The 25,783-nt window shown below is 44.5% G+C and overlaps 1 protein-coding gene across 2 annotated transcripts in view; it reads left to right on the forward strand.

Annotated features, from left to right (window-relative positions):
- The window catches only part of ttc28 (tetratricopeptide repeat domain 28), a 723,607-nt gene extending 709,823 nt beyond the window's left edge, over positions 1-13,784 (forward strand). For both annotated transcript variants that reach the window (XM_080208201.1, XM_080208202.1), the window contains 2 exons: positions 4,393-4,500; positions 10,026-13,784. In XM_080208201.1, coding sequence (XP_080064327.1) covers positions 4,393-4,500; positions 10,026-11,671 — 1,754 coding nt within the window. In that variant the 3' untranslated portion in view covers positions 11,672-13,784. The remainder of the gene's footprint in view (positions 1-4,392; positions 4,501-10,025) is intronic.
- The last annotated feature ends 11,999 nt before the right edge of the window (positions 13,785-25,783 follow it).

A 25,783-nucleotide genomic window follows, 5' to 3' on the forward strand; every position in this document is an offset into this window, starting at 1 on the left:
CCTATTTTTAGGATGAATGCTTGGCTGAGTTTTAAAAGCTATAATTATTTCAGCAGAGGGTTCTGAGTTCACAGATCGATTAACAGTCTATAGAGGCTATTAAAAATTAGCTGTCTTTGGAGTCTGAATAGAAGTTTGTTTTTAATGAGATTGGAACCTGAGATTTTAAAGCTTTGAATGGATTGCATAAAAGACAGTTTTTTTCACTTAGAGGTACGTTAATGAAAACTATATAAAAAATTGCTAGAGGCTTTCACTTCCATTTCCACGTGGTTCCTGAGGTCTACCCATGGTGCATACTGAGTGAGTGGCTTTGGAAGTGGCTATGGAAGGGGCATAGGGGTATGAGGAACCATTTGGAAACACGAGGGGCGGTGGGGATGAGGGGACATGGGGGTGAGTGAGGGTAATGATTGGTATGGGAGGGCCAAGGTGGCATGGGAGAAGGTTGGGGTAGTGAGATAGTGTGAGGGGCCCAATTGCCTCCCCTTTCACTCCAGCGGGGTTGGGCTGCCAGCTCCCCGATTGTTGGAAGCTATTGTCAACCCTGCTGGAGTGAAATACTCCTGGTGGGAAGTGTAGAGGCTGGCAGGCCCGGAAATCTGGCACTCGGAGATGCTATCAGGGCACAACGCCCATGCGGTTCCCGCTGATTGGGCACCACTTGAACCTGCTGGAATGGGAGAATCGCCTCCCCCCGCCCATCCACCCATCATCTTTCATCACCAAGTTTCATCGCAATCATTACGAGTTTGTTTGTAATCTGTCTCTTGACCCACAATATATGATGTTGTGTTTTAGAAAAATTCAAGGAAAGTGAAAACCTAAAGCCTCTTCATCCCTAAAGCATGCTGATGCTCTGTTTATAGCATCCACAACCACTTCTAACATCTACCTTGTTTTTGATTCTGTTGTCACTACTGGCATGTTATACATTTTTCATTCCTTGATAAGGAAGTTCTTCACAACATGTATTTTAAATTTAATCTTCATTAATTTCCATTTTGTCCTCTGTTCCTACTTTCATAGTTCATTTTCAAATAATGCGAGTTTACCATATTTACCATTGATTTGATTCATTATTGTCACATATATTAGCATGGTGAAAAGTATTGTTTTTTGCACACTGCGCAGACAAAATATACCATTCATTGAGAACTTAGGGGAGAAGGAAAGGAGAGAGTGCAGAATGCAGTGTTATTGTCATAGCTAGGGGGCAGAGAAAGATCAACTTAATATGAAGTAGGTCCACTCAAAAGTCTGATGGCAGCAGGGAAGAAATTGTTCTTGAGTCGGTTGGTATGTGACCTCAGACTTTTGTATTGTTTTCCCGATGGAAGAAGGTGGAAGAGAGAATGTCCAGGGTGCGTGGAATCTTTAATTACGCTGGCCGCTTTTCCAAGGCAGCAGGAAGTGTAGACGGTATCAACAGATGGGAGGCTGGTCTGCGTGATGGACTGGACTTCATTCATGACCCTTTGTGCTTGGTCAGAGCAGGAGTGATACCAAGCTAGGATACATTCAGAAAGGACTTGCCTCTTCATATAAAGCATTGGCTATGATATTTCCATGAAATTCTCTGTTCCTTATTTTAGTTACAGTTTTGGCACTGGAGCTACATTCCACACAAACTATTAACCAGAATGTTACAAATATCAATCAGACAAATTTCCATTCAGAAGAATTTTGACTATGAACTGAGATCCCTTCATAGAGTCATAGAGGTTTACAGCATGGAAACAGGCCCTTTGGCTCAACTTGTCATGCCGCCCTCTTTTTTCTAAACCCCTAAGCAATTCCCAATTGCCCGCATTTGGCCCATATCCCTCCATACCCAGCTTACCATGAAAATGTTCCAGCTTGTTCCAGACATTCACCACCCTCTGTGTGAAAGCATTGCTCCTCAGAACCCTTTTGTATCTTTCCCCTCTCACCTTAAACCAATGCCCTCGAGTTTTAGACTCCCCTACCTTTGGGAAAAGATGTTGACTAGCTAGCTGATCTATGTCCCTCATTATTTTGTAGACCTCTATAAGATCAGCCCTCAACCTTCTACGCTGCAGAGAAAAAAGTCCCAATCTATCCAGCCTCTCCTTATAATGCAAACCACCAAGTCCCGTGAGCATCCTAGTAAATCTTCTCTGCACTCTTTCTAGATTAATAATATCCTTTCTATAATAGGATGATCAGAACTGCACACAGTGTGGCCTTACCAATATCTTATACAACTTAAACAAGATGTTCCAACTCCTGTATGCAATATTCTGACCAATGAATATTGGTCCTCTTCCTTTCCCTCCAATAGTAAAGTGACAGAGCAGCACGGTGGCACAGTGGTTAGCACTGCTGCCTCAGTACCAGGGACCCAGGTTCGATTCCCGGCTTGGGTCACTGTTTATGTGGAGTCTGCGTGGATTCCCTCCGGGTGCTTTCATTTCCTCTCAAGTCCTAAAATGTGCGGATTAAGTGGATTGGCCATGCTAAATTGCCACTTAGTGTCAGAGAGACTAGCTAGGCTAAATGCATGGGTTCTGGGGGATAGGGCGTGAGTGGGATTGTGGGTCAGTGCAGATTCAATGGGCCAAATGGCCTACTTCTGCACTGTAGGATTCTGTAAGCATGAAAAATCTTCCTCAAAAGGCACTGTTTGATACCATTCACTTGCAAGTGTAACAGAATGAATTTGGCAGTGTCAATATATTTGTCAACCCTTCCAACAAGTAAAAAAGTTGGCATATTCCAATAAAACTTTAGACGTGTACTAATAGAGGAAACAAGCTAATCACCCTGAATTATCTTGCTTTAAATCTCTTTTTGATCTGTATATTTATAATGATCATGTGCCTTTAAGAATTGTATTCGTGTCATGAAGGATACATTTAATATTCAGTTCTATATACGGTGTCAATTTGTCTTCTCCAGGCAGCCGACATGCTGCAAATGCAGAAAAATAATTGATCCTAGATAATGGGTTGTTTATTTTAATCTGAGCTAATGCATTATTTGTTTTAGTTTCTCCCCTGGGTTTCAGAGTAGGGTTTAATTAGGTTGATTGACAAGAAGTAATCATGTGACTGGGCAGAGCTAAGCTTACAGAGAAAAGCTGGTGATTTCTGCTTGGGTCTGCAAGGAAGTCTCCTTTTCTGTCTCCCTCTTGGAGTCTGCCGATTGGGACCTGCTAGAAAAGTAGGTCTCTCTCTCTCTCTCTCTCTCTCTCTCTCTCTCCAGAGGTGTTCTGGAGGCTTGAGGACTGGCAACCCCCACATAAGCCTGTGTTGTTTGCTAACTGATTTTTGAAGGGGAGTTTAAGACTATGAGGAATATTGCTTAAATTGGAACTAATAGAGATAGTTAGCAGTTAAGAATTGTATCTTGTCATGTATTTCAATATTAAAAGTTAACTAATTTAATTGTATTAAAACTATATTGTTAAAATAAGGTTTGTTTTGCTAAAAGATTCATAATTAGTCAATCGAATCAAACTTGGAGTAAAACACCTTAAACTCACACTAATGCCATAACAAAACACAAAAAAAATAGTTGGGATCTAGTCGGGCTTCATACCAGACTTTGGTGCTTCTGATCTGGTTCTCAATACATTGTATTCCTATCATTTCCTCTTAGGTATTGGTTTACTTTGCTGCATCACCATTATTAGTGGCGAATGAACTGAAGGCAAAAGTACACTGACTTTAGCCCTCATTGAATAAAGCACTCGAAGCCTAGATCCCAATTATTTTGTTCTGTTTTGGCATTAGTGTGAGAATAAAGTATTTCATTCCAGGTATGATTCGATTGACAAACTATGAATCTTTTATCAAAACAAACCTTATTTTAACAATATAGTTTTAATATAACAATTAAATTAGTTAACTTTTAATATTGAAATACTTGACAAAATACAATTCTTAACTGCTAACCTATCTCTATTAGTTCCAATTTAAGCAATATTCCTCATTTTAACAATATAGTTTTAATATAATAAATGAATTAGAGGTTGTGCAAAGAACTGAGGACCTCAAGTCTCAGTTAGGACCAAATTTGCCTCAACTCATTCCCCATGGGGCAGTCTAATAACGGAATTGAAAATTGCTTTCAGCCAGAATACATATTTGGTACAGTAACAGTATTGCATTGTTAAGTTGCATCAAGTTGATCTGAGCCAGCCAGTGTTTCCCAGCAGTAGCAAGGATAAATGAGTTCACCCCTGGTGACTGCAGTTACTACCTGATCACAGAGCAGCATGTATAGGGGATATGGAACATGCCACTTATTCATATTGTCAGCTAGAGAGCATATAATGTGGAACAAGTGGAGTCCAAAGAGGTAACAGAGAGCAAAGCTGCGAGACTGACTCATACTAACATTTTTTTTTCGCAAATTGTTGTCCAGGCTTTGATCTGTGTGAAGTGGGGCAAGAGGAAGTGGTGCTGAAGACGGGAAAACAAGCGAACAGAAAAACCATGCACTTTGCTCTCCAGTCTCTTCTGGCTTTGTTTGGTGAGTCTTGAAATGTGTTGTTAGAACTGAATTACAATGCTTGGAAGGCAGATCCATGAACCGTTAATTATCTACCTAGATCAATACTGTTTAAGCCAAGTAAAACTATGGTGCGTGGACCCTTCCATTCACTGCTGTCTAAAGCACCAGCCACTAACAAAGTATGATCTCAATCGCCCCCTTCTGTCATTTACCACCAACCCCCACCAAGGTTTTACCTGACATTGAGCTTCTTAATATAGGTGAGCTGCATATGGAGGTGCAACTGGCTCAACCAAACAACTTTGAGACCAAGCGCCCAATTTCAATGTAGCATGAACTGTGCGCTCATATCTGATTTCAGCAGAATTGAAGGAGGCTACTTCGTGTTGGCAAACCATTACTCATGAAGTGCCACAGTGACCAGTGCTGGGGTCTCAACAATTTACAATCCACACCAGTGACTTGAGATATGCATGTGTTACTTTGAATCTACGCGTGCAAACCAAGTCGTCTTTTACTATTAAAACCCACAAACCCTAACATAGTTAGGATATTATAATAGCTAAATTTGCTAAGGACACCAATAGGTAGGAAAGTAAGTTGTCAAGAGGAAGTAAAGAGTCTACAAAGGGTTAATGAGTGGACAACGATTTGGCAGATGGTGAATAATGTGGGAAAATGTGAACTTTTCCACTTCGGCAGGAGAGAATAGAAAGCAGTGTACTGTTTAAATGGAGAGAGATTTCAGAATTCGCTGGTAGACAGGGATCCAGGTTTGATTTTTGATTTAATTTATTATTGTCACATGCATTGATGTAAAGTGAAAAAGTATTGTTTCTTACGTGTTGTATAGACAAAGCATACCATTCATAGAGAAGGAAAAAAGAGAGTGCAGAATGTAGTGTTACAGTCATAGCTAAGGTGTACAGAAAGATCAACTTAATATGAGGTAAGTCCATTCAGAAGTCTGACAGCAGGGAAGAAGCTGTTCTTGAGTCGGTAGGTATGTGACCTCAGACTTCTGTATCTTTTTCCCCAACAGAAGAAGGGGAAAGAGTATGTCCAGGGTGCTTGCAGTCCTTGACCATGCTGGCTACTTTTCCAAGGCAGTGGGAAGTGTAGACAGAGTCAGTGGATGGGAGGCTGATTTGTGTGATGGATTGAGTGATGTTGATGACCTTTTGTGTCTTGGTACATGGATCACAAAACGTTAGTGTGCATGTACATCAAAGTGATTTGGAAGGCAAATGGAGTAGTGGCATTTATTGCAAGGGGAATGAAATATAGAAGTATGGAAGTTGTACTCTAGTTGTCCAGGGTCTTGTGAGACTACTTCTAGAATACTATATGTACTTTTGATTTCCTTATTTGAAAAAAATATAAAATTGTGTGAATTGTAAATAATTGGGACTGGAGGACTGAACCTGTAGCATCCCACTAATTACTTCTGGCCAACAGAAGAAGACCCATTTATGCTGACTGTCTGCCTTCCGTCAGTTGTGATATGGCGATGCGGGTGTTGGATTGGGGTAAACGCAGTAAGAAGTCTCACAACATCAGGTTAAAGTCCAACAGGTTTATTTGGTAGCACAAGCCACAAGCTTTCTGAGCGCTGCTTCTTTGTCAGGTGAGTGGGAGTTCTATTCACAAACGGGGCATATAAAGACACAAACTAAATTTACAAAATAATGATTGGAATGCAAGTCTTTACAGCTAATCAAGTCTTCAACACATTGTATCTTTAAGACTTGATCAGCTGTAAAAACTCGCATTCCGATCATTATTCTGTAAATTGAGTTTGTGTCTTTATATGCCCTGTTTGTGAATAAAACTCCCACTCACCTGACGAAGGAATATCGCTCTGAAAACTAGTGGTGTTTGCTGCCAAGTAAACCTGTTGGACTTTAACCTGGTGTTGTGAGACTTCTTATTCTGTCAGTTAGCCAGTCTTCTATCCAGCCTAATAAATTACCCCTAACCTTATGTCATCTTACCTTGTGTATTAACCTTCCATGCAGCACCTTACCAAATGCCTTCTGGAAGTCCAGATATATTACATCTACAGGATCCCCATTCTCCACCTGGCTTGTTACATCTTTGAAGAACTCTAGCAAATTAGTCAGACACGGTTTACCCTTCATAAAAGCGTGCTGACTCTGATGGATTGCGTTTTAACTTTCCAAATGTCCTGTTATTACTTCCTTAATTATGGATTCCAACCGTTTTCCAACAACAGATGTTAAACTAATTTACCTGACAGTGGCACGGTGGCACAGTGGGTAGCACTGCTACCTCACAGCGCCAGGGACCGGGGTTCGATTCTCGGCTTGGCTCACTGTCTGTGCAGAGTCTGCACATTCTCCATGTCTCCATGGGCTTCCTCCAGGTGCTCCAGTTTCCCCTCTCAGTCTGAAAAACTTGCTGGTTAGATACATTGACTATGCTAAATTCTCCCTCAGTGCATCCAAACAGGCATCGGAGTGTGGTGATTAGGGGCTTTTCACAGTAATTTCATTGCAGTGTTAATGTAAGCTGTGTTGTGACTTATCGTATGAGGAATGTTGAGGACTCTGGGTCTGTACTTGTTGGGGTTTGGAAGGACGAGGGGGGGATCTTATTGAAACCAAATAAACCTGTTGGACTTACACCTGGTGTTGTGAAACTACTTACTGTGCCCATCCCAGTCAACACCAGTAACGCCACATCTTGATTAATAAGGGGATCAGGGGTTATGGGGAAAAGGCAGAATGGGAATGAGGAAAATATCAACCATGATTAAATGGCGGAACAGACTCGATGGGTTGAGTGGCCTAATTCTGCTCCTATGTCTTATGGTCTAATAAGCAAACTTTACTTTAAATTCTCTGTCAGTGTACCCGAACAGGCGCCAGAGCGTGGCGACTAGAGGATTTTCACACTAACTTCATTGCAGTGTTAATGTAAGCTTTCCCAGCGACACTAATAATAATAGTTTCTTACTGTCTACCTCCCGGCTCGGGAACAAAAACGCAGGCCTCACTGCCTCAGCTTGCGTTTAAAGAAGTGACACTGAAGCTAGGTTTTGGCGGGTGACTGGTGCAAACATTACTGTAACCCAACGACTAGTCAGCAGCTTTGGGAGAGGAAGGCAGCAGGTTAAAAACTTCAATTAGTGTTGCTCCACCTCTTGCTCTCAAATTAAATACTTCTTATTCAATTAACTGAGATTGTGCTGATGAGGTTTACTGAATAGCATTTAGTAAGATTATCTGTTCGGGTAGCCAAAGAAGCCTTTAATGGTGTCAAAAAGCTAAAAAAAAATCATGATTCATAATTTAAATTTTTTGTTTAAGCATCACTTGACCTTTTAACAGCGATTATCTTGCGGAAGCAATATTAGTTTTAATGGAATTATACTCAGCAAAATAGATTCATAATTGTAATCTCCGGCAGACTGTTCACACAGGGAAAAGATGTTATTTATTTATTTTATATAATTATTTATAATCTGATTTCTGTGAACAGAAATGGGGTGAAAAGTGGGCTGCACAGTGTGCTCTGTGAACTGCAGGTTTCTGTTGTGAGCAGTTCATTCGATTTGATAACAGATGAGTAACCAGCTCCTAAATAAATTAAACAAGAAGGTATCTACGCAATTAGATGGGATGACATTGAATATTTTGAATTATGTTTGAAGTGTGTTCTTGGATTTCCACCAGAAATATTGTAATTTATTTTGTCATGTTGTTTATTAATGTGTGTGGCTGCTCCTGATGCTTGCAATCGATTTTTCACCAACACAGTTTTGATGTAAATTTGTTTATTATTGTGTTTGTTTTTTTCAATTATTTTCATTTGATTTCTTGGCATTTGCTGCCTCTCACTCAGAGTACCAGGATATTGAGTGATAGGAGTGTGTGCGTGTGTGTGTGCGCATATGTGCGTGTGCATGTGTACATGTGTATATATATGTGTGTGCATGTGTGTGTGTGCACACGCGTGTGTACATGCATGTGGGTGCATATATATGTGTGTGCATATGTGCGTGTGCATGTGTACATGTATATATATGTGTGTGTGTGTGCACACGCGCGTGTGTACATGCATGCAGGTGTGTGCATATGTGCGTGTGCATGCAGGTGCGTGCATATATGTGTGTGCATGTGTACATGCGTACAGATGGGTGTGTGTATGTACGTGTAGCAGAGGCTGAGTGAGAGACATTATCTGCTTCCTCATTGCCTAATGGTTGTGGAAGTGTTCTGTCATTTCTCATTCTGTCCACTGGCCCTCCTCGGACTCACATTCGACATGAGGCAAATTTTAAATGGTCATGTTTGCCCAATAAGCATTATCTTCTGGAGAAATCTCCTCTGCAGCAGTGAAAACACATCAGTCCAAAGATGTGCAGGTTGGGTGCTTTGGCCATGTTAAATTGCCTTAGTGTCCTGGGATGGGTAGGTAGAAGAATTAGTAGGGTAAATATGTGGGATTACGGGGATAAGGCCTGGGTGGGATTGTGGTCAGTTCAGACTCAATGGGCTGAATGGCCTCCTTCTGCACTGTAGGGTTTCAATGATCCTGTGATTCCTATGAAAATTGTACATACTGTGGAATGTACATTCCCACAGAAGCTGTAGTAAAGTTTTCCAATTTACCCATACACCCTAGTCAGACAGACTTTGGTTCCATTGCTCCTAATAGAATTGGTGATGACTGCCGGGGAGAAGTGAACCCACGGCATTGCATGCACCTTTACAGGGTCAGATCATCTGAATAATTAGCATAAGCTCTTCAAATAGCTTCTGGGACACCCAGTGGTTTTTACAATTGTTTTGTCCTCACAAGCTGTTGTTAGTGGCCAGCAGGTGGCTCTATGTGAAGTTTGTTGTATGTTGAGTAGGTCTCAAGAAGAGTTCTGAGTCTTATTGTTGAGCATTAAGGCTGGAATCATATGGCCATTCACGTTGGTAGGATTTTCTAGTCCCACTGCAGTGAACGGAGATTTGGATGGCGGCAAATTCTCTGTCCTTGCTGCAGCGGGAGCAAGGAGTGAATGGCCAGTAAGATTGCACCCAGAGTGTTTATTGAAAACATATAGCTATGTTTCATCCAGGGTATAGTCCAGGTTATGAGCTAACTCCATGCTTGCTTCTACACAGGTCTCTGTCCAACCCACAACTGACCCTAGCCTCAGGTCATGAGTCTCCTCACCTTACACTGTGTGCCATCCCACGGTAATTAATCCTTGTTGTGTCCGAAACTGGTGCACTAGAAAGCTGTTTGCCTGCTGAATCAACAACAGCAATAATTTGCACCTAAATAATGCCTCTAAAGTGGAAACATGTCCCAAGTGCTTCACAGAGGTGTAAGGAAACAAAATGGGTGCTGAGTCAAAGAGGGAGACATTTGCTCAAAGGACTGAGTTTGAGAGAGAGAGAGAGAGAATTAACATTGTGCCAGCTAATTCCATTAGCATTTTACACAATCCTAAAAAATACCGTTTCTTAAAGATCTCAATTTCTTACACCGTGAGTAACGCGCAGTGTTTCACTCTGTTCCAGATTCTACAGAACTGCCCAAGCGACTCAGTCTCGACAGCTCATCATCTCTGGAATCCCTCTCCTCTTCCCAGTCTGTCTCGAATCCGACAGGACAGCTGATCCCACCCTTTTCTCCCACTTATGGCGACTCGGTAGCTTCCGACGCCATCTCTGTCTACAGCCTCAGTTCCATTGCCTCCTCCATGAGCTTCGCTTCCAAGGCAGACATCACCGGCGAAGGAATGCTCCAGAGGGGGCGACAGGACTATGAGAGGCCCAAGAACATTTACCCACACAAGGCCGCCATGCTGCGAAGTCGGAGTTCTCCGCAGACGAATAACACCAGCCGAGACGAGGAAGAATATGACGGATTCTCCATTATTAGCAGCGAGCCAATAAGTGTCTACGCTGACGCTCCCACTGTGCCTGCCTCACCAGACAAGGAGAGGACTACAGAACAGGTAGAACACTGCCATAATCTCGGAGACAGGCACACATTCAAAGGTAACGCCAGTGCTTCCGGTTCCCCAGTGAAATTAACTCTCATTCCAAGTCCAAACTCGCCATTCCAGAAGGTGGAATCCAGGAATAAACTTCCGAATTCAGACACTGGAGAGTCCGATCAGTCCAGCACGGAAACGGATAGCACGGTGAAATCCCAGGAGGAGAAAGTAACCAAACTCAATCCTCAGGAGTTGGCCCAGAAGATCTTGGAAGAGACTCAAAGTCACTTGCTCGCCGTGGAAAAGCTGTATCAAAGTAGTGGACCAGCAAGCAAGCCGGGTTCTACTGACGCTGACCATGGATTAACGGGGCATCACGGCCCTTCAGCTTTTAAATCTTCAGACACGAGTGCATTCAGTAGGCCGCTGAATGGCACTGGCCAGAGAAAGCAGTCTTCTCCATCAACCACAAAACCAAAGCCTCCCACACGGAGCTCATCACTTCAGAAGGTGAACTCAGGAAACAACACGCCTACCAGTGATATTACCGAGGTAGGTCAGCCAGCAGGAGGCGACAGCAGACAAACTACAGCACCGCCTTCGCCCGTGGCGGACCTGCGTCAATCTCCTGGCTCCTTGTCCGATCAGTCGCCGATTAAGATCAAATATCCCAGTTCCCCTTACAGCGCTCACATCTCCAGGTCTCCGAGCTCCGGCCACCAGTCTCCGGCTGGGAGCAACCCGTCCCCCGCCCTCTCCTACTCATCGGCAGGTTCGGCGCGCTCAAGCCCGGCTGACGTCCCGGACCTGAGCAGATTGAAGATGACCGCCATTGACGAGAAGGTCAAGGCTGTCCACAACCTCAAAACCTTCTGGACTAGCGCCACCCAGCCTTCGTCCAGGCCGGTGCGAGCTCTGCGCTCCAACCCCGCTCTCCTGGGCTCCAAAGCCGATGCCCTGGGTTATTTGAATCTTTCGCCCGCCAGGCGCAGCAAGAAGGACGGGAAGGAGGACAAGCTGGAGCTCAAGGAATTCTCCAAGCTTTCGTCCACAGACAAGAAAGCCCAGAACGGGTGTGGTGGCCGCCCGGAGACCAGCAAGTCAACAGACATGGTCCAGCCACCGAGCAGCATACAGAGAGAGCAGCGTCCACTGAGATTCCCGTCCGGGAACGGTTACAAATTCCTGTCTCCCAGGAAATTCTTTCCCACCTCCAAGTGCTGAAATGACCCCGACCAGTCAGGAGATTTTTCATTGCCCATGTGAGCCGGTGGGACTAGCATGCCTAAGCCGACTGTGTTGGACATGCACCATTTGTAAACAGAACCTGTGTGTGTCGCGTGAACAGTACTAAGAATTTTTATACTGTTAAAAGGAAAAAGAAAAGCAAAAAAAAAACTACTGTGTAAAAAATGTCATATTTTTATTGAATCAAAAAGTGGCACTTTGCCTTGTTTCTTAGTCATTTAATGGTTGATAACAATTTATAAATGTCAAAAATCACATTGGAATGTCAATCTGCAGTCAGAAGCATTTGTTGGAAAAACAAAATAAACTAGGCTTGTCAGTTTTAGGTTGCACCCGATTTTTATTGGACATGATTTTTTTTTAAACTGAGTGCCGTGTTCAGCACTATTTTTTGATGTCCTGCGTGCTGTCATTTTGCGGCAACAACGGGAAAGATAACTGTAATCCCCCGTTCAGATCAGAGAGCTTGCTGTGAAGGCTGCTAACCACAAATCGGCAACCACACTGTGACTCAGGCAACAGGGGGCTTTTCACAGAATAGGCCAGGTGAAACCTAAACAGGCGTGGGATACGCCTGGCCGTGGACTTCACATCATTGCTCGGAAACATTTCTCCCGTGTATTGGGCGGCGCAGTGGCACAGCGGTTAGCACTGCTGCCTCACAGTGCCAGGGATTCGGGTTCAATTCCAGCCTCGGGTCACTGCCTGTGTGGAGTTTGCACGTTCTCCCCGTGTCTGTGTGGGTTTCCTCCAGGTGCTCCGGTTTCTTCCCACAGCCCAAAGGTGTGTAGGTTAGGTAGATTGGCTATGCTAAATTGCCCCTTAGTGTCAGAGGATTAGGAGGGTAAATATATGGGGTTACGGGGATAGGACCTGGGTGGGACTGTTGTCAATGGAAGCTCGAAAGGCCTCCATCTGCAATGTAGATTCTTTGATTCTATTGGCTGTAAGAACTTTCCACCAGTCACTGCTCTGCACCTCAACTTTTAACGACTCCGCGTTAATCCCATCCAGCCGTGCAGATTTCTAAACATTCAACATCAGTGCATCGAACAGGCCTTTTCAGAATGCACTCCACTGGCTCGAGAGGGGGTTGTTTGCTGCCTCAGCTGAAATAGTGAGACGTGTGCAGCACGGGTCTGACCGGGATTCAAGTCAAGGCAGTTGCTCAGGAGGCCAGTGGCTTAAAGATGGAACCTTTAACGTGGATGTTTGTGAGGAGATGAATGTATAAATGGAGTCATGGGCCGTCCAGCTTTGGACCAACCAGTCCATTTTTAAAACGAGAAATGCACTTCTAAATCCTATATACGTTGGTATCAGTGATTAAGGTCATCAGTAAATCGTCATGGGCAGCAAGGGTGGCACAGTGGTTAGCTCTGCTGCCTCACAGCACCAGGCACCTGGGTTCGATTCCCGGCTCGGGTCACGGTCTGGGTGCAGTGTGCACGTTCTGTATGCGTTTCATCCAGGTGCTCCGGTTTTCTCCCACAGTCTGAAAGGCGAGCTGGTTAGGTGGATTGGCTGTGCTAAATTCTCCCTCAGGCGCCAGAGTGTGACAACTAGGGGATTTTCACAGTAACTTCATTGCAGTGTTAATGTGAGCCTACTTGTAACACTAATAAATAAAAAAAAGAACGGTCATAAACAATCCTTGGAACCCCATCCACAATCCTGTTCCCTTCTCGGACCCTCTGTCCTTCCAGTTATTTTCGAACCTGACATTAAAAAGCAAAATTGCAGCTCTCTTTTTGTAACTCCAGGTTGCTGCAGTCACTGACTGCGTGGGGAAATCTGCCAGGGGAAGCTTAAATGATTGTCTGTGTGTGGTGTGTGTGTGTGTGTGGTGTGTGCATGTGCCTCCCTATCAGGAAGGGACAAAAGGGCCAAGCTACCTAAAACTTTCAAGCCTAAAACTGTTAAGTGTGTCGGTTAAATTTACTCCTTATGGTTATTACATCAAATTCATGGGAAAGAATAAGTCATAGTACAGTTTCCAATGTAAGCAACAAAAGAAAAAGGGTGATGGGGGGGGTGGGGGACAGCAACCACAATGTTACTGCTCTGCTTATTCCCTGTTTTATCATTTCACTGTGTGTTCAATATTAGCAGAGCCTCTTGGTGCAAGTGGATCTTGTGCAGTATACACCAGGGGGCAGCATTACAGTACCTTTGTCATCCTGTCCCATCACTCCAGTACCAATCCACTATCACCTGGTGCTATTCTTGATAAGGATTTAACATCAGTGAGATCGATTACTGCAGGTTGTTCCAGTGTCTTGCAATGTTAATGATGTTTTCACTTTTTGATTTTTGTACAATTTCCTTGAGACACACACGTTTATATCCTATGAAAGTTTTATATGCACAACCTCAAGGAGGTCCTTTTGACCCGGAGCTGAGTTTCAGATACAAAACCACATCAATTGTCAAGTTCCAGCTCCATAATACTGCTTGTCCCTGCCTAACCTTACACCAATGTCCTCTGGAACTCACATCCATGCCCCTAGACTCCATTGTTCCCCGGAGGTTTACCCTGAACACAATTAAACTGGTTAAAAGTTCTGGGACCTACATCCTCTTCCGTACTTAATCCCAGTCACCTATTGTCATCGCATTGCTGCTGCCTTCATCCTTGGTGATATCCATTGGCTTCTCATTTTCCAAAATACTTGTTTACAGATGCAGAATATGGCACAACATCCCAATTACCCCTACCAATCCCCCAAACACACTAACTCTTGGACTTTACACATTGCTCTTCCACACATTCCTTCCTCTCCTCCACTATGAGTGTCAAAATATTAAGCTGCTTTTATTAAGCTATTCTACCTTCCTGGATCTCCTACTCCTCTCATAGAAGACCCTTGAAAATCTACCTCTTTGACCATGACTTTGGTCACCACCTGAACTCTGACACCGCCCCCCCCCCCCCCCCCCCCCCCCCCCCCGGGTGTCCATCTCTGCCCTTCCTCCTGTCCTTTCTGAAGTGCCTTGGAGCGTCTCAGTACGTTAAAGGTGCTATCTTAATGTGAATCGCTTTTATTACTTGGGGGATTTTTTAAACCATAATTGCTGATACAACAGTTCTCCTCAGTGTTTTTATATTATTGTAATGTATTGTGTTGGTGTTATTCGTCAATATAAACCGGCTGAGCTTCCTTTTCCAGTGACGGTGGAAACCATTTGTTCAAGAATTTCCCATTGAAACTCCTTCATCTGTGGATCCAGTTGGTTTGCAGGGGAGCAGTAGCTAGAAGGTCACTCGGACATTACTCTCCCAGAGCCCAAACTGCACTGAAACTGAATGTAAATGCATCTTTTGACTTTTTCGTTTGAAGATTGTATTCAGTGTGAGAGCATTGTACATGTGACACCACCTCCTGTTTTCTCACTTCTTTTACACATTCACATTCAACACTTGTTCCCATCTCCTAGTTTCCAAGTACTTCTGCTTTTCCCAGGCTGATTGGTTAGATACAATGGACAAAAGTCCAATTTGTGGTGTCAGCATGGTGACCACATATTAGCGGGTTTACAATGTGGGAGGAGAAACTACAGCAAGTATATGACCATTTCAAAGCACGGCACACATGAGAAATAGATCATATTGTCAGCTGCTCTCAGGTTACAGGACAGCTTTTGACTTTAGAATTGAAAGGACAAACTTGCCCATCTTCAGCTCCCAACAACTGCCCTGGGAATGTCGCTGCTTTTGCCCATTTGAACTGCCCACTGCTTACTTTAACGTACGTTTGCCAGCTTGTGGTAGCCTTCTTGCCTCCGTGTCGAGAGGGTGTTTTTGTGTTCAAGGCCATGTGTGCTGGGCTCTGCGGGCTTGCTGTGTTGCCGGCCACCTAAACCGAGCCCTGGGTTGAAAGCAAAATTCCGCAGCTGCTGGAAGTCTGAAATTGAAAACAGGGAATGGGGGGAGCACTCCGCAGCTCTGGCTGCACCTTTGTGAAGTGGAATACAGAGTTAACGTTTTGGGCTGATGATCTTTCATCAGGTCGTCGAGGGGTCGGCTTGGCTCAGTTGCGTAACTGGTTGGCTTGGAGTGCAGAATGATGCCAAGGTCGCTGGTTCAATCCCAGCATAGGGTGTAGTTTATGGGATGGCATAGTGGCACAGTGGTTAGCATTTCGGCCTCACAGCGCTGGGACCCGGGTTCAATTCCGGCCTCGGGTCACTGTGTGGAGTTTGCACATTCTCTCCATGTCTGCGTGGTTTTCCTCCGGGTGCTCCGGTTTCCTCCCACAGTCCAAAGATGTGTGGGTTGATTGGCCATGCTAAATTGACCCGAGTGTCAGGAGGATTAGAGGGTAAATATGTGGGGTTACGGGAATAGGGCCTGGGTGGGATTGTGGTCAGTGCAGGCTCGATGGGCCAAATGGCCTCCTTCTGCACTGTAGGGATTCTATGATCCCATGTCACTTTGTTCATGGGAAGGCGAAAGATATTATGCAAATTCTTCTGTGTTCTGAGCAACACCTTAACCCTCAGTTGTTTATGAGATCTTGCTGTGCACACATTGGCTGCCTCGTTTACCTATGTAGCAACAAAGATCTGACGGGTAATTCATCAGCTTTGTTGGCTAATGCTGTTCCTGGCCATGATCACTTCTCCTCACAGCCTTTTGGGGTTTTTTTGTGCTTAAATAAATAGAGAACTGTATTTAAATAAAACACTGCATGATTAAGTGTTTTAGTGCAGGCATGAATTGTTTGATGTTAACTTTACATTGTTAGCCCTTTCCCTTTCTCTTTTGTCAGTGTCTTTGGTCCATGTTCAGTTGGAATGCTTTGACCGTGAGCATGATGCCTCTGTTGTTCTAGTTATATTTTGCCTGTCCCACGATAAGAGCTTGTATGTACATACCACATTCGAGACTTTCAGTGGAAAGTCCAATGACCACGTACTTGGGTCAATTGATGCAGCAATTGTTGCTTCTCAAATTCATGGCTTCAGCATATATTCCGACTGCCTTTGTTGGAGCCAGCTTCAGCAGTCAGATCTAGAGCCAGATGTAAATGGATAGCTGAGACTGCAGCCAGATCCAGAACCAGTCGAACTTAGACAGGTTGGAATTGTGATGAAATCCGGAGCCTTGTGCACTCAGGGAACCTGTCACTATAGTCGGATGTGTGGTCTCCATGCAACTGTAGAACCTTACTGTGCAGTCAGGCTTGAAACCTCGCAGTCAGGCCTGGAAACTCACTCTGGTCTGGAACCCGTGGTCAGGCCCGGAACCTCATGGTCAGGCCTGGAACCCCGCAGCAGGCCTACAGCCCCACAATCAGAAATGGAACCCTGCAGTCAGGACTGGATCCCTACAGTCGGGCCTGGAATCATGCAGACAGGCCTGGAACCCCGCAGTAGATCCTGAAACCTTGCAGTCAGGCTTCAAACCTCATCGTCAGACTTGAAGCCTGTGCACTTTACTCTCCAACTTACCAGGAGTTCTGCTTGCTCAGGAACCACCCCCCTCCAGCTGGATCAGGACCTGTGCCAATGGGGAGCCTGGCATTGCATTTGAAATCATGATACGTGTGTTAAGACAGGGTGTGTGTTTTACTGACGGAGAGTGTTATTGTACCTAATAAAAGACTTAGTGGCCTAACCCAAGGTGCAGCTACCCCTTTTCAAGGTATCCTGCTGTGAGATTCTTAGGAAGAGTTTTACCAATATGAAAGGTAGTGTGATGTATTAACATTTTCCGAACTTTGGGTCCTGGCTGATGGACCATAATGGTCTTTTAATCCTAGGTACATGTTCCCCTGTAATCCATTCGCAATCTCAATTTCATTCTCATGTCTTAAAGCCAATGTCTGAGAAAACATTTCTGTGGGATGTTCATTGACAATTTGTGAAACCAGTCAACATTAGACCCGATTAAAGGCATATTTTCTGCCATCTTTGTGAACAAACTTTCGTTAAATGAACGTTAAACCGATGGCAGGTTATTTCTTTATCAGAAAACTGTATCCGCATGTAATACTGAAGTAGAAAGCAAATGGCTCTCAGACACAATACCTTCCTGGCTTTAGTTACTGTCCATATGGTGCTCCAGTTTCCTCCCACAGTCCAGAGATGTGTGGGTTAGGTTGATTGACCATGCTGAATTGTCCCTTAATGTCCCGGGATACAGAGGTTAGAGGGATTAGCAGGATAAATATGTGGGGTGACGGGTCTAGGACCTGGATGGAATTGTTGTCGGTACAGACTCGATGGGTCGAATGGCCTCCTTCTGCACTGTAGAGATTCTATGATTCTTAGTGAAGTAGAGCGACTCCCACAAATAACAATTCGGATTTACGTGGAGGAGGTTAAAGTTGGATCTATCTTAGTGATTGTTCTCTTCCTGTCAATGTTTATGGTTCTGCTCCACAACGTCAGGGGTCAGGTTTGGAAACCTCTGGGAGACAATTTGTTTAGGTGGTGATGCACGATTTCTGCCCACTGAATAATTCCTGCCCTGCCCTTATTTTTGATAACAGTTCAATTTGATTTCGTCTCTAATCAGGGAGCACTTTTCTGTCACAAACCTGTGCTTGAATCACTCTTCTTGCAGAGTTATGATAGTAGTTGAAGGGCAGCATTATTCAATGCTTTACTTTCCTTCTGGCTTTTGTCTTATTGAAGAGAGGGAAGAGCCTATAGGGGGAATTTTCCCATCCTGTCCACCACAGGAATCATAGCGGGCGGAGGGGCTGGATCATGCAAAGGTCTGTTGACCTTGGGCAGGATTTTCCGGTTTTGGGGCGAGCATGGCTGGAAAATCCCATTCCATATACTATTTGTGCAGAATATAGGAATGCAAAGTTTCCTCATGTCTAAACCTGCTGTTGCACTTTATCACTGGGGAGATGCCAGTCATAATAAGTATTTCTATTGGGGTTTAGAAATTGAAGCCACAGTTCTACTTAAGTGTACCCCATGCTGCCCTCACTAAAGCATCAGGAAACATTTGCAAATGGGTTCCAGGGGCCAACAAACGATGTAGGGTGGGATTTTATGTCCCCACTTCATCTAGACCAGAAATTCCTGCCCGACATTTCCGTTGTCCGCCCCTTGCCTGCTTCAATTCTGCGATGGGCGAGGTGGTAGAATTCCGGCAATAGTCACATTTCCCAGTGTGTATCATGATTGAATACAATTGTAACTTAAATTTGTACCTAATGGTAGTAACAGTCCTAGAAATATGTATCTAAACCAACCTCGTATAAAAATGTTTTGGAATTTGTGCAAAGGCCAGATAAGCCACAAACGTATCAGTTACTGATCCTCTTTTTCAGACATACTCTGGTTAGTGTGCATTTAAACTTGCTCTCGGTATCAGTGAAAAACAGTTTTGGGTTATGCATCAATACCAAGATTAAATGACAAAGTAACTCTGGGCTGCAGTCAAGCTGGAAGTCAGCTCGTACTGCTTTCATTTACCTCCGATCAGCATAAAGCTGCATCACTTGATACATTTTCTATAACGTGGGAATAAAATGGATGTGTCCACCAATTGTTCTAGCCTCGGAAATCAATTTCCTAGTGAGTGGTGCTTTGAAACATTTACAGAGATCGCTCCACTGTGACTTTGCATCTTTGCCTCAGTCAGACCGAGGTCAGTCTGCAGCATAACCCCATCGATTGCCTTTGAATCAGTGACTGCACCACGATTGCAGTCTCGCTCCATTTCTGTCCCGACATCGAGTTGACAGGTTTTACAGAGAATTCAGAAAACTTCTGATAGCGAGGTGGGGGGGAGGTCTTGAATGAAAGAGATGATTGAACTGAAAGGAAAATACAATGTTAAGAGTTGATAGAGTGATTTGAAAAGTAATTTTCTGCTAAGATGTCTACCAAACAACCAACCCGTGTAGTGGTGGGTTGAGGCCTGTTTTTTCAACACATTAATGGTCAGAGCTGACAACATCTCTTTAGTGAGGGAAATTTTCAGATAAAAATGTGGGCCGGAGTTCTCCGGCCATTCAAGCCGGCGGGATTCTCAGCCCATGGGTTTCCCACTGCCGTTGAATGACATCAGTGGGAGTTCCCATTGATAGTGGTGGGACCGGAGGATCCGGCTGTGATGAAACAACGCTCCATCTCTCACTGGCGGGAAACATGTGGCTGGGAGGCCAGAGAATCTCGTCTGTAGGCCGGAATTTTGCCCGCACGCCCGCCCGAGGCTCATAAGAGTTTTTGAGTCTCTATGTAAAAAATGTGCCTCGTACGTCTCCTTTAAACCTTCTCCGAGGCCAATGGAGAATGCCATTCTGCGAGCTTCAGGGCAGGCGTGTCAGTAAAATCAGGGCTGTGGTATTTGTAATAATTTTTTTGACCATTAGCAGAGATTTTCCTTACCCGATTAAAAGCAGTGATTCCTCCATGGTTGGGGTGGGGGGAGCAGATTTGAGCTCCTGTCATGTTCGGTTGGATGAAAGAAAGTAAAAGCTCATTGAAAGCTGGGATATTACACGCTCATCGTCTTCTTGGGAGTGCGCCACAGTCAACACTCCCCCTAACCACACCTTGACCGTATCAGCAACAGTAACTTGTTGATGAGGCCAGCATTATTTGCAAACCTGGTTTATTAGCCAGGATTGCTAGTGCAGGTCCAATGGGGATTCACCACTGACAAACAATAGCCCTCCCTCGCCCTTGGCAGGATACAACTGTAAATGCTCATGACCCGAGTAACAAGGGAAGATGCTGAAAATATGCAGCAAGAGAGGACGGATGAGTCGACGTTTCAGCTTGTGACAAAATGTTCAATACAGTGGGCCCCGGGTTGCTGTTGGCATTTTAGGGTTCAGGCCTCTGGGTTGGCAGGGTCAATGAATAATTATTGACCTAATATAGCGGTGTCTCTCCAATCTTTACTGGCACACATCTGCTCAACCATTCCAACCTTTCAAATCTTTCCTCTAACTGCAGGAAGTAATTTGCAGCAGGCAGGGGAGGGGGGCAGTGGGCCACCTCCTGATCCCGTTTAAAAGTCTGTTCCTCCAGACAACTCAGAAACCCAAGCAAACGAAACACCCGATCCAAAACAATGTACCCATTTGACACTTTGGCGATTTATTTTGTCTTTTTTTTTGAGTTTCTTTATTACTTCCAACAGAAAATAAAAGCCCAGGCCATCTCCTGCTAAGCAATGCTGGACAGAACTGCAATGCTAGCTATGGAGCTCTAGACTGTAGATAATAAAAAAAAGAAAGCTGTAAACTTGTATATATCTGATTTTATTTGAATGAACTGGTTGTCGAAAACCCATTATCTTCCTTTTTATGGTTTATTTATATGTACATATCTCAGTATTTTTTACAGCAGATGCATTTTAATGGGTACCTTTTGATTTCCTTCACAACTGACAAACTGCCTAGGAAGAATTTTAAAAAGATCAGACAAAGGTGATCAAGACACTTTATGCAAGGCGGACTTAACCGTGCTGACACAACGCCCTTTCTTGTAATGCAGTATACAGTATAAATTATAATATGCAATTAAAAATGTTACAGAAATAGAATTTGGAATACAAAGTTATTACTAAATAAACACATTGAAACTGGCTCTTTGAGAGTGTATATTTCATGACTGTTATCTTGAATATGGCCAATGCCACAAACATAAGCTACGGGGGAGGAACATGTCTGCCTGTTAGTGCAATTGATATCAGTTCCATTTTCAGAATGATGAAAGCGGACAGTGCAAAACCGTAACCCCTACTCGTATGCTTCCTGTTTCCATATGACTGGAGATTCTGCCACTGTCCAAGAGTGCACCCTTGAGGTTTTATTCCTGAAGGTTGGTGCAGAATATGGATTTGCAAACTCCAAGCATGCCTTGAAGTGCAGATCTACAAATGTGTGATGATGTCAAACAAGTTTTGAAGACTGCTTTCAGAACTAGCTTTAAAGACCCGTCCTTCCGTCTCTATTCCTGCATTTCCATGCAAGTCAATGTGGCCCAGAATTTCATCCAATTGCCAAAGTCCTTGCACTCATTTTCAAGTTTGGGAGGAATACAAGATGTGGGAAATCATTTTGCAGCTATATAAAACCTTGGTTAGGATGCATTTGGAGTATTGCATGCAGTTCTGGTCACCACACTACCAGAAGGATGTGGAAGCTCTGGAGAGAGTGCAAAGAAGGTTCAACTAAATGTTGCCTCACCTCAAGGGCACTGGCTATGAGGATTGTTTTCACTGGAAAGACGGAGGCTGAAGGTGGCATGGTGGTACAATGGTTAGCACTGCTGCCTCACAGCAGCAGGGACCCGGGTTCTATGCTTGCTTGCGGCGTGGTCTGTGCGGCATTTGCACATTTTCCCCGTGTCTGCGTGGGTTTTCTCCAGGTGCTCCGTTTCCTCCCACAGCCCAAAAATGTGCAGATTTGTGGATTGGCCATGCTAAATTGCCCCTTAGTGTCAGGGGGGACTTGCTAGGATAAATGCATGGGGTTAGGGGGATAGGGCCTGTGTGGGATTGTGGCTGGTGCAGTCTCAATTTGTCCAGTGGCTTCCTTGTGCACTGTAGGGCTTCTAGTATTCTATGAGACCTGACAGAGGTCTACAAAATTATGAGAGGTGTAAACAAGGTGGATAATCAGAGGCTTTTTCCCGGGGTGGAAGTGTCAATTACAAGGAGATACAGTTTCAAGGTGAGAGGGGACAAGTTTAAGGGAGATGTGCAGGGGAAGTTTTTCACTCAGAGAGTGGTGGGTCCTGGAAGACCAGATGGTGGTGCACAATTAGGGAGGGAATAGAGGGATATGATTCAAGTAAGGGCAGAAGGCTTTTTTTCAGTTTAGTTAGGGCATCATGATAGGGATTATCGGGCTGAAGGGCCTGTTCTTGTACTGTACTTTGCTCTTTGAGATTGCTAGCACAAAACTGTGTAAGGGCACCAATAATCAATGGTAGATGTGCTTGAAGCATCTTATTATTGCTGTAACCTGCCTAGAAAGAGGACCATTCATTGCAACTTTCCAATCTAATGTTATTGTATTCTGGCAATACTAGGGTTTGACTTGCACGATTTTATAACAGAAACTTCTATCCTTATCCTTACCTGAATTGCTGGGAAGGCCTGGCGCTGGCAATTTGATTGTTCTAAACCTGGCAGTGTGCATATCTCTGTCCTTTGTTATCTCCTTGCATTCACAGCCAAGGGAGAGACCAAATGTCGGCTCATCCTGCCAGGAGGACTAAAGATACATCAGTTTTGTGGGCATATGATGTTTATTGATCAATGAGGCAGATTGACAAATTGCTTATTGGTGTTTGAGAAAACAATTTTAATGTCAAAGTCATTGATGGCTCAAAACTTCAGATCGAGGTCAGAACACCTTGTCACAGAAACACACAAGAAACAGAAGCAGGTGTAGGCCACCAGGCCCTTCAAGCCTGCCCCGTCATTCTATACAATCACGGCTGATCTATGCCGGCCTCAACTCCTTTTCTCCCAAATCCTTCCATTCCTCGATCTATCAAATATTTATCCACCTCCTCTTTAAATACTTCTAATGATCCAGCCTCCACCACCCTTTGGGGTAGAGAATTCCACCGATTCACCACCTCTGCCAGACAAAATTTCTACGCACCTCAGTTTTAAATGACCAGCCTTTTATCTTGTAGCTATGTCCCCTTGTTTGAAACTCACACACTCTGCCAAGGGTCAAACTACCTACTTACCTCTTGAAAAGTCTCCGACTTCTGATGCAGAAGAACTCCTTCAGCGCAGGAATTCACGAGAGAGCAGCGGAGAGAAACTGTGCAGTAGCCATACTCTCCGTTTACCACACGAGCTTCCATTTTCTGGTAAGTTTTTTGAGGTATTCAGGCTTCTCAGCAAATGAGTGAATGTGGGAGTGAATGGGTAATTGTGTAGGTATGTAAGTGGGTAGATCAGTGAGATACATGGTTTTTTTTTAATTCATTCATGGGACATGGGCGTCACTGGCTGACCAGCATTTATTGCCCATCCCTAGTTGCCCTTGAGAAAGTGGTGATGAGCTGCCTTCATGAATCGCTGCAGTCCGTGTTCTGTGGGTTGACCCACAATGCCATTAGGGAGGGAATTCCAGGATTTTGACCCAGCGACTGCGAAGGAATGGTGATATATTTCCAAGTCAGGTTGGTGAATGGTTTGGAGGGGAACTTGCAGGTGGTGGTGTTCCCATGTATCTGCTGCCCTTGTCCTTCTAGACGGAAGTGGTTGTTTGGGAGGTGCTGTCTAAGGGTCTTTGGTGAATTGCTGCAGTGCATCTTGCAGATAGTACACACTGCTGCTACTGAGTGACGGTGGTGGAGGGATTGAATGTTTGTAGATGTGGTGCCAATCAAGTGGGCTGCTTTGTCCTGGATGGTGTCAAGCTTCTTGAGTGTTGTTGGAGCTGCACCCGTCCAGGCAAGTAGGGAGTATTCCATCACACTCCTGACTTGGGCCTTGTAGATGGTGGGAGTCAGGAGGTGAGTTACTCCCTGCAGTATTCCTAGCCTCTGACCTGCTTCTGTAACCACTGTGTTTATGTAGTGAGTCCAGTTGAGTTTCTGGTCAATGGTATGTTGACAGTGGGGAGGTTTAGTGATGGCTACACCATTGAATGTTAAGTGGTGGTAGGTAGGGTCTCTTATTGGTGATGGTCATTGCCTGGCATTTGTGTGGCGTGAATGTTATTTGTCACTTGTCAGCTCAAGCCTCAATATTGTCCAGATCTTGTTGCGTTTGAATGTGAACTGCTTCAGTATCTGAGGAGTCGTGAATGGTGCTGAACATTGTGCAATCATCGGCGAATATCCCTACTTCTGACCTTGTGATGGAGGGAAGGTCATTGATGAAGCAACTGAATATTGTTGAGCCGACGACACTACCCTGAGGGACTCCTGCAGAGATGTCCTGGAGCTGAGATGACTGACCCCCTGCAACCATCTTCTATGTGCCAGGTATGATTCCAACCAGCAGAGAGTTTGCCCCCGATACTCATTAAATCCAGTTTTGCTTGGGCTCCTTGGTGCCACACTCAGTAGAATGTGGCCTTGATGTGAAGGGCTGTCACCCTCACCTCACCTCTGCGATTCAGCTCTTTTGTCCATGTTTGAACAAAGGCTATAATGAGGTCAGAAACTGAATGAAACTGAGCAGGTTATTGCTGAGCAGGCACTGCTTGCTTGCACTGTTAATGACCCCTTCCATCGCTTTACTGATGATTGCGAGTAGACTGGGCGGTAATTGGCTGGGTTGGATTTGTCCTGCTTTTTGTGTAGAGGACGTACCTGGGCAATTTTCCACATTGTTGGGTAGATGCCAGTGTTGTAACTGCACTGGAAGAGCTTGGCCAGGGGAGCGGTAAGCTCTGGAGCACAAGTCTTCAGGACTATTGCATTTGCAGTATCCAGTGCCTCCAACTGTTTCTTGATACCACGTGGAGTGAATTGAATTGGCTAGAAACTGGCATCTGAGATGCTGGGGACCACTGGAGGAGGCTGAGATGGATGATCCACTCGGCACTTCTGGCTGAAGATTGCAGTGAATGCTTCAGCCTTATCTTTTACACTGAAGTGCTGGGCTCCTTCATCTTTGAGGATGGGGATATTTGTGGAGCCTCCTCCTCCAGTGAGTTGTTTAATTGTCCACTACCATTCTCGACTGAATGTGAAGCACTGCAGAGCTTAAATCTGATCTGTTGGTTGTGAGATCGCTGAGCTCTGTCTATCATTTGCTGTTTTTGCCATTTTGCATGCAAGTAGTCAGGTTTGGTAGCTGCCTCATTTTTAGACATGCCTGGTGCTGTTCCTGACATGCCCTCCTGCACTCTCCATTGAACCCGGGTTGATCCCCTGGCTTGATGGTAATGGTTGAGTGGGGAATAAGCCAGGCCATGAGGTTGCAGATTGTGCTGGAGTACAGTTCCGCTGCTATTGATGGCCCACAGCGCTTCATGGATGCCTAGTCTTGAGCTGCTAGACCAGTTCAACGTCTGTCCCATTTAGCACGGTGATAGTGTCACACAACACGATGGAGGTTATTCTCAATTTGAAGGAGGATTTCAGCTCCATAAGGACTGTGTGGTGGCCACTTGTACCAATACTATC

This window comes from Carcharhinus amblyrhynchos, chromosome 20 (genome assembly GCF_965287045.1).
Source record: "Carcharhinus amblyrhynchos chromosome 20, sCarAmb.v2.hapA, whole genome shotgun sequence".
Classification (NCBI taxonomy): domain Eukaryota; kingdom Metazoa; phylum Chordata; class Chondrichthyes; order Carcharhiniformes; family Carcharhinidae; genus Carcharhinus; species Carcharhinus amblyrhynchos.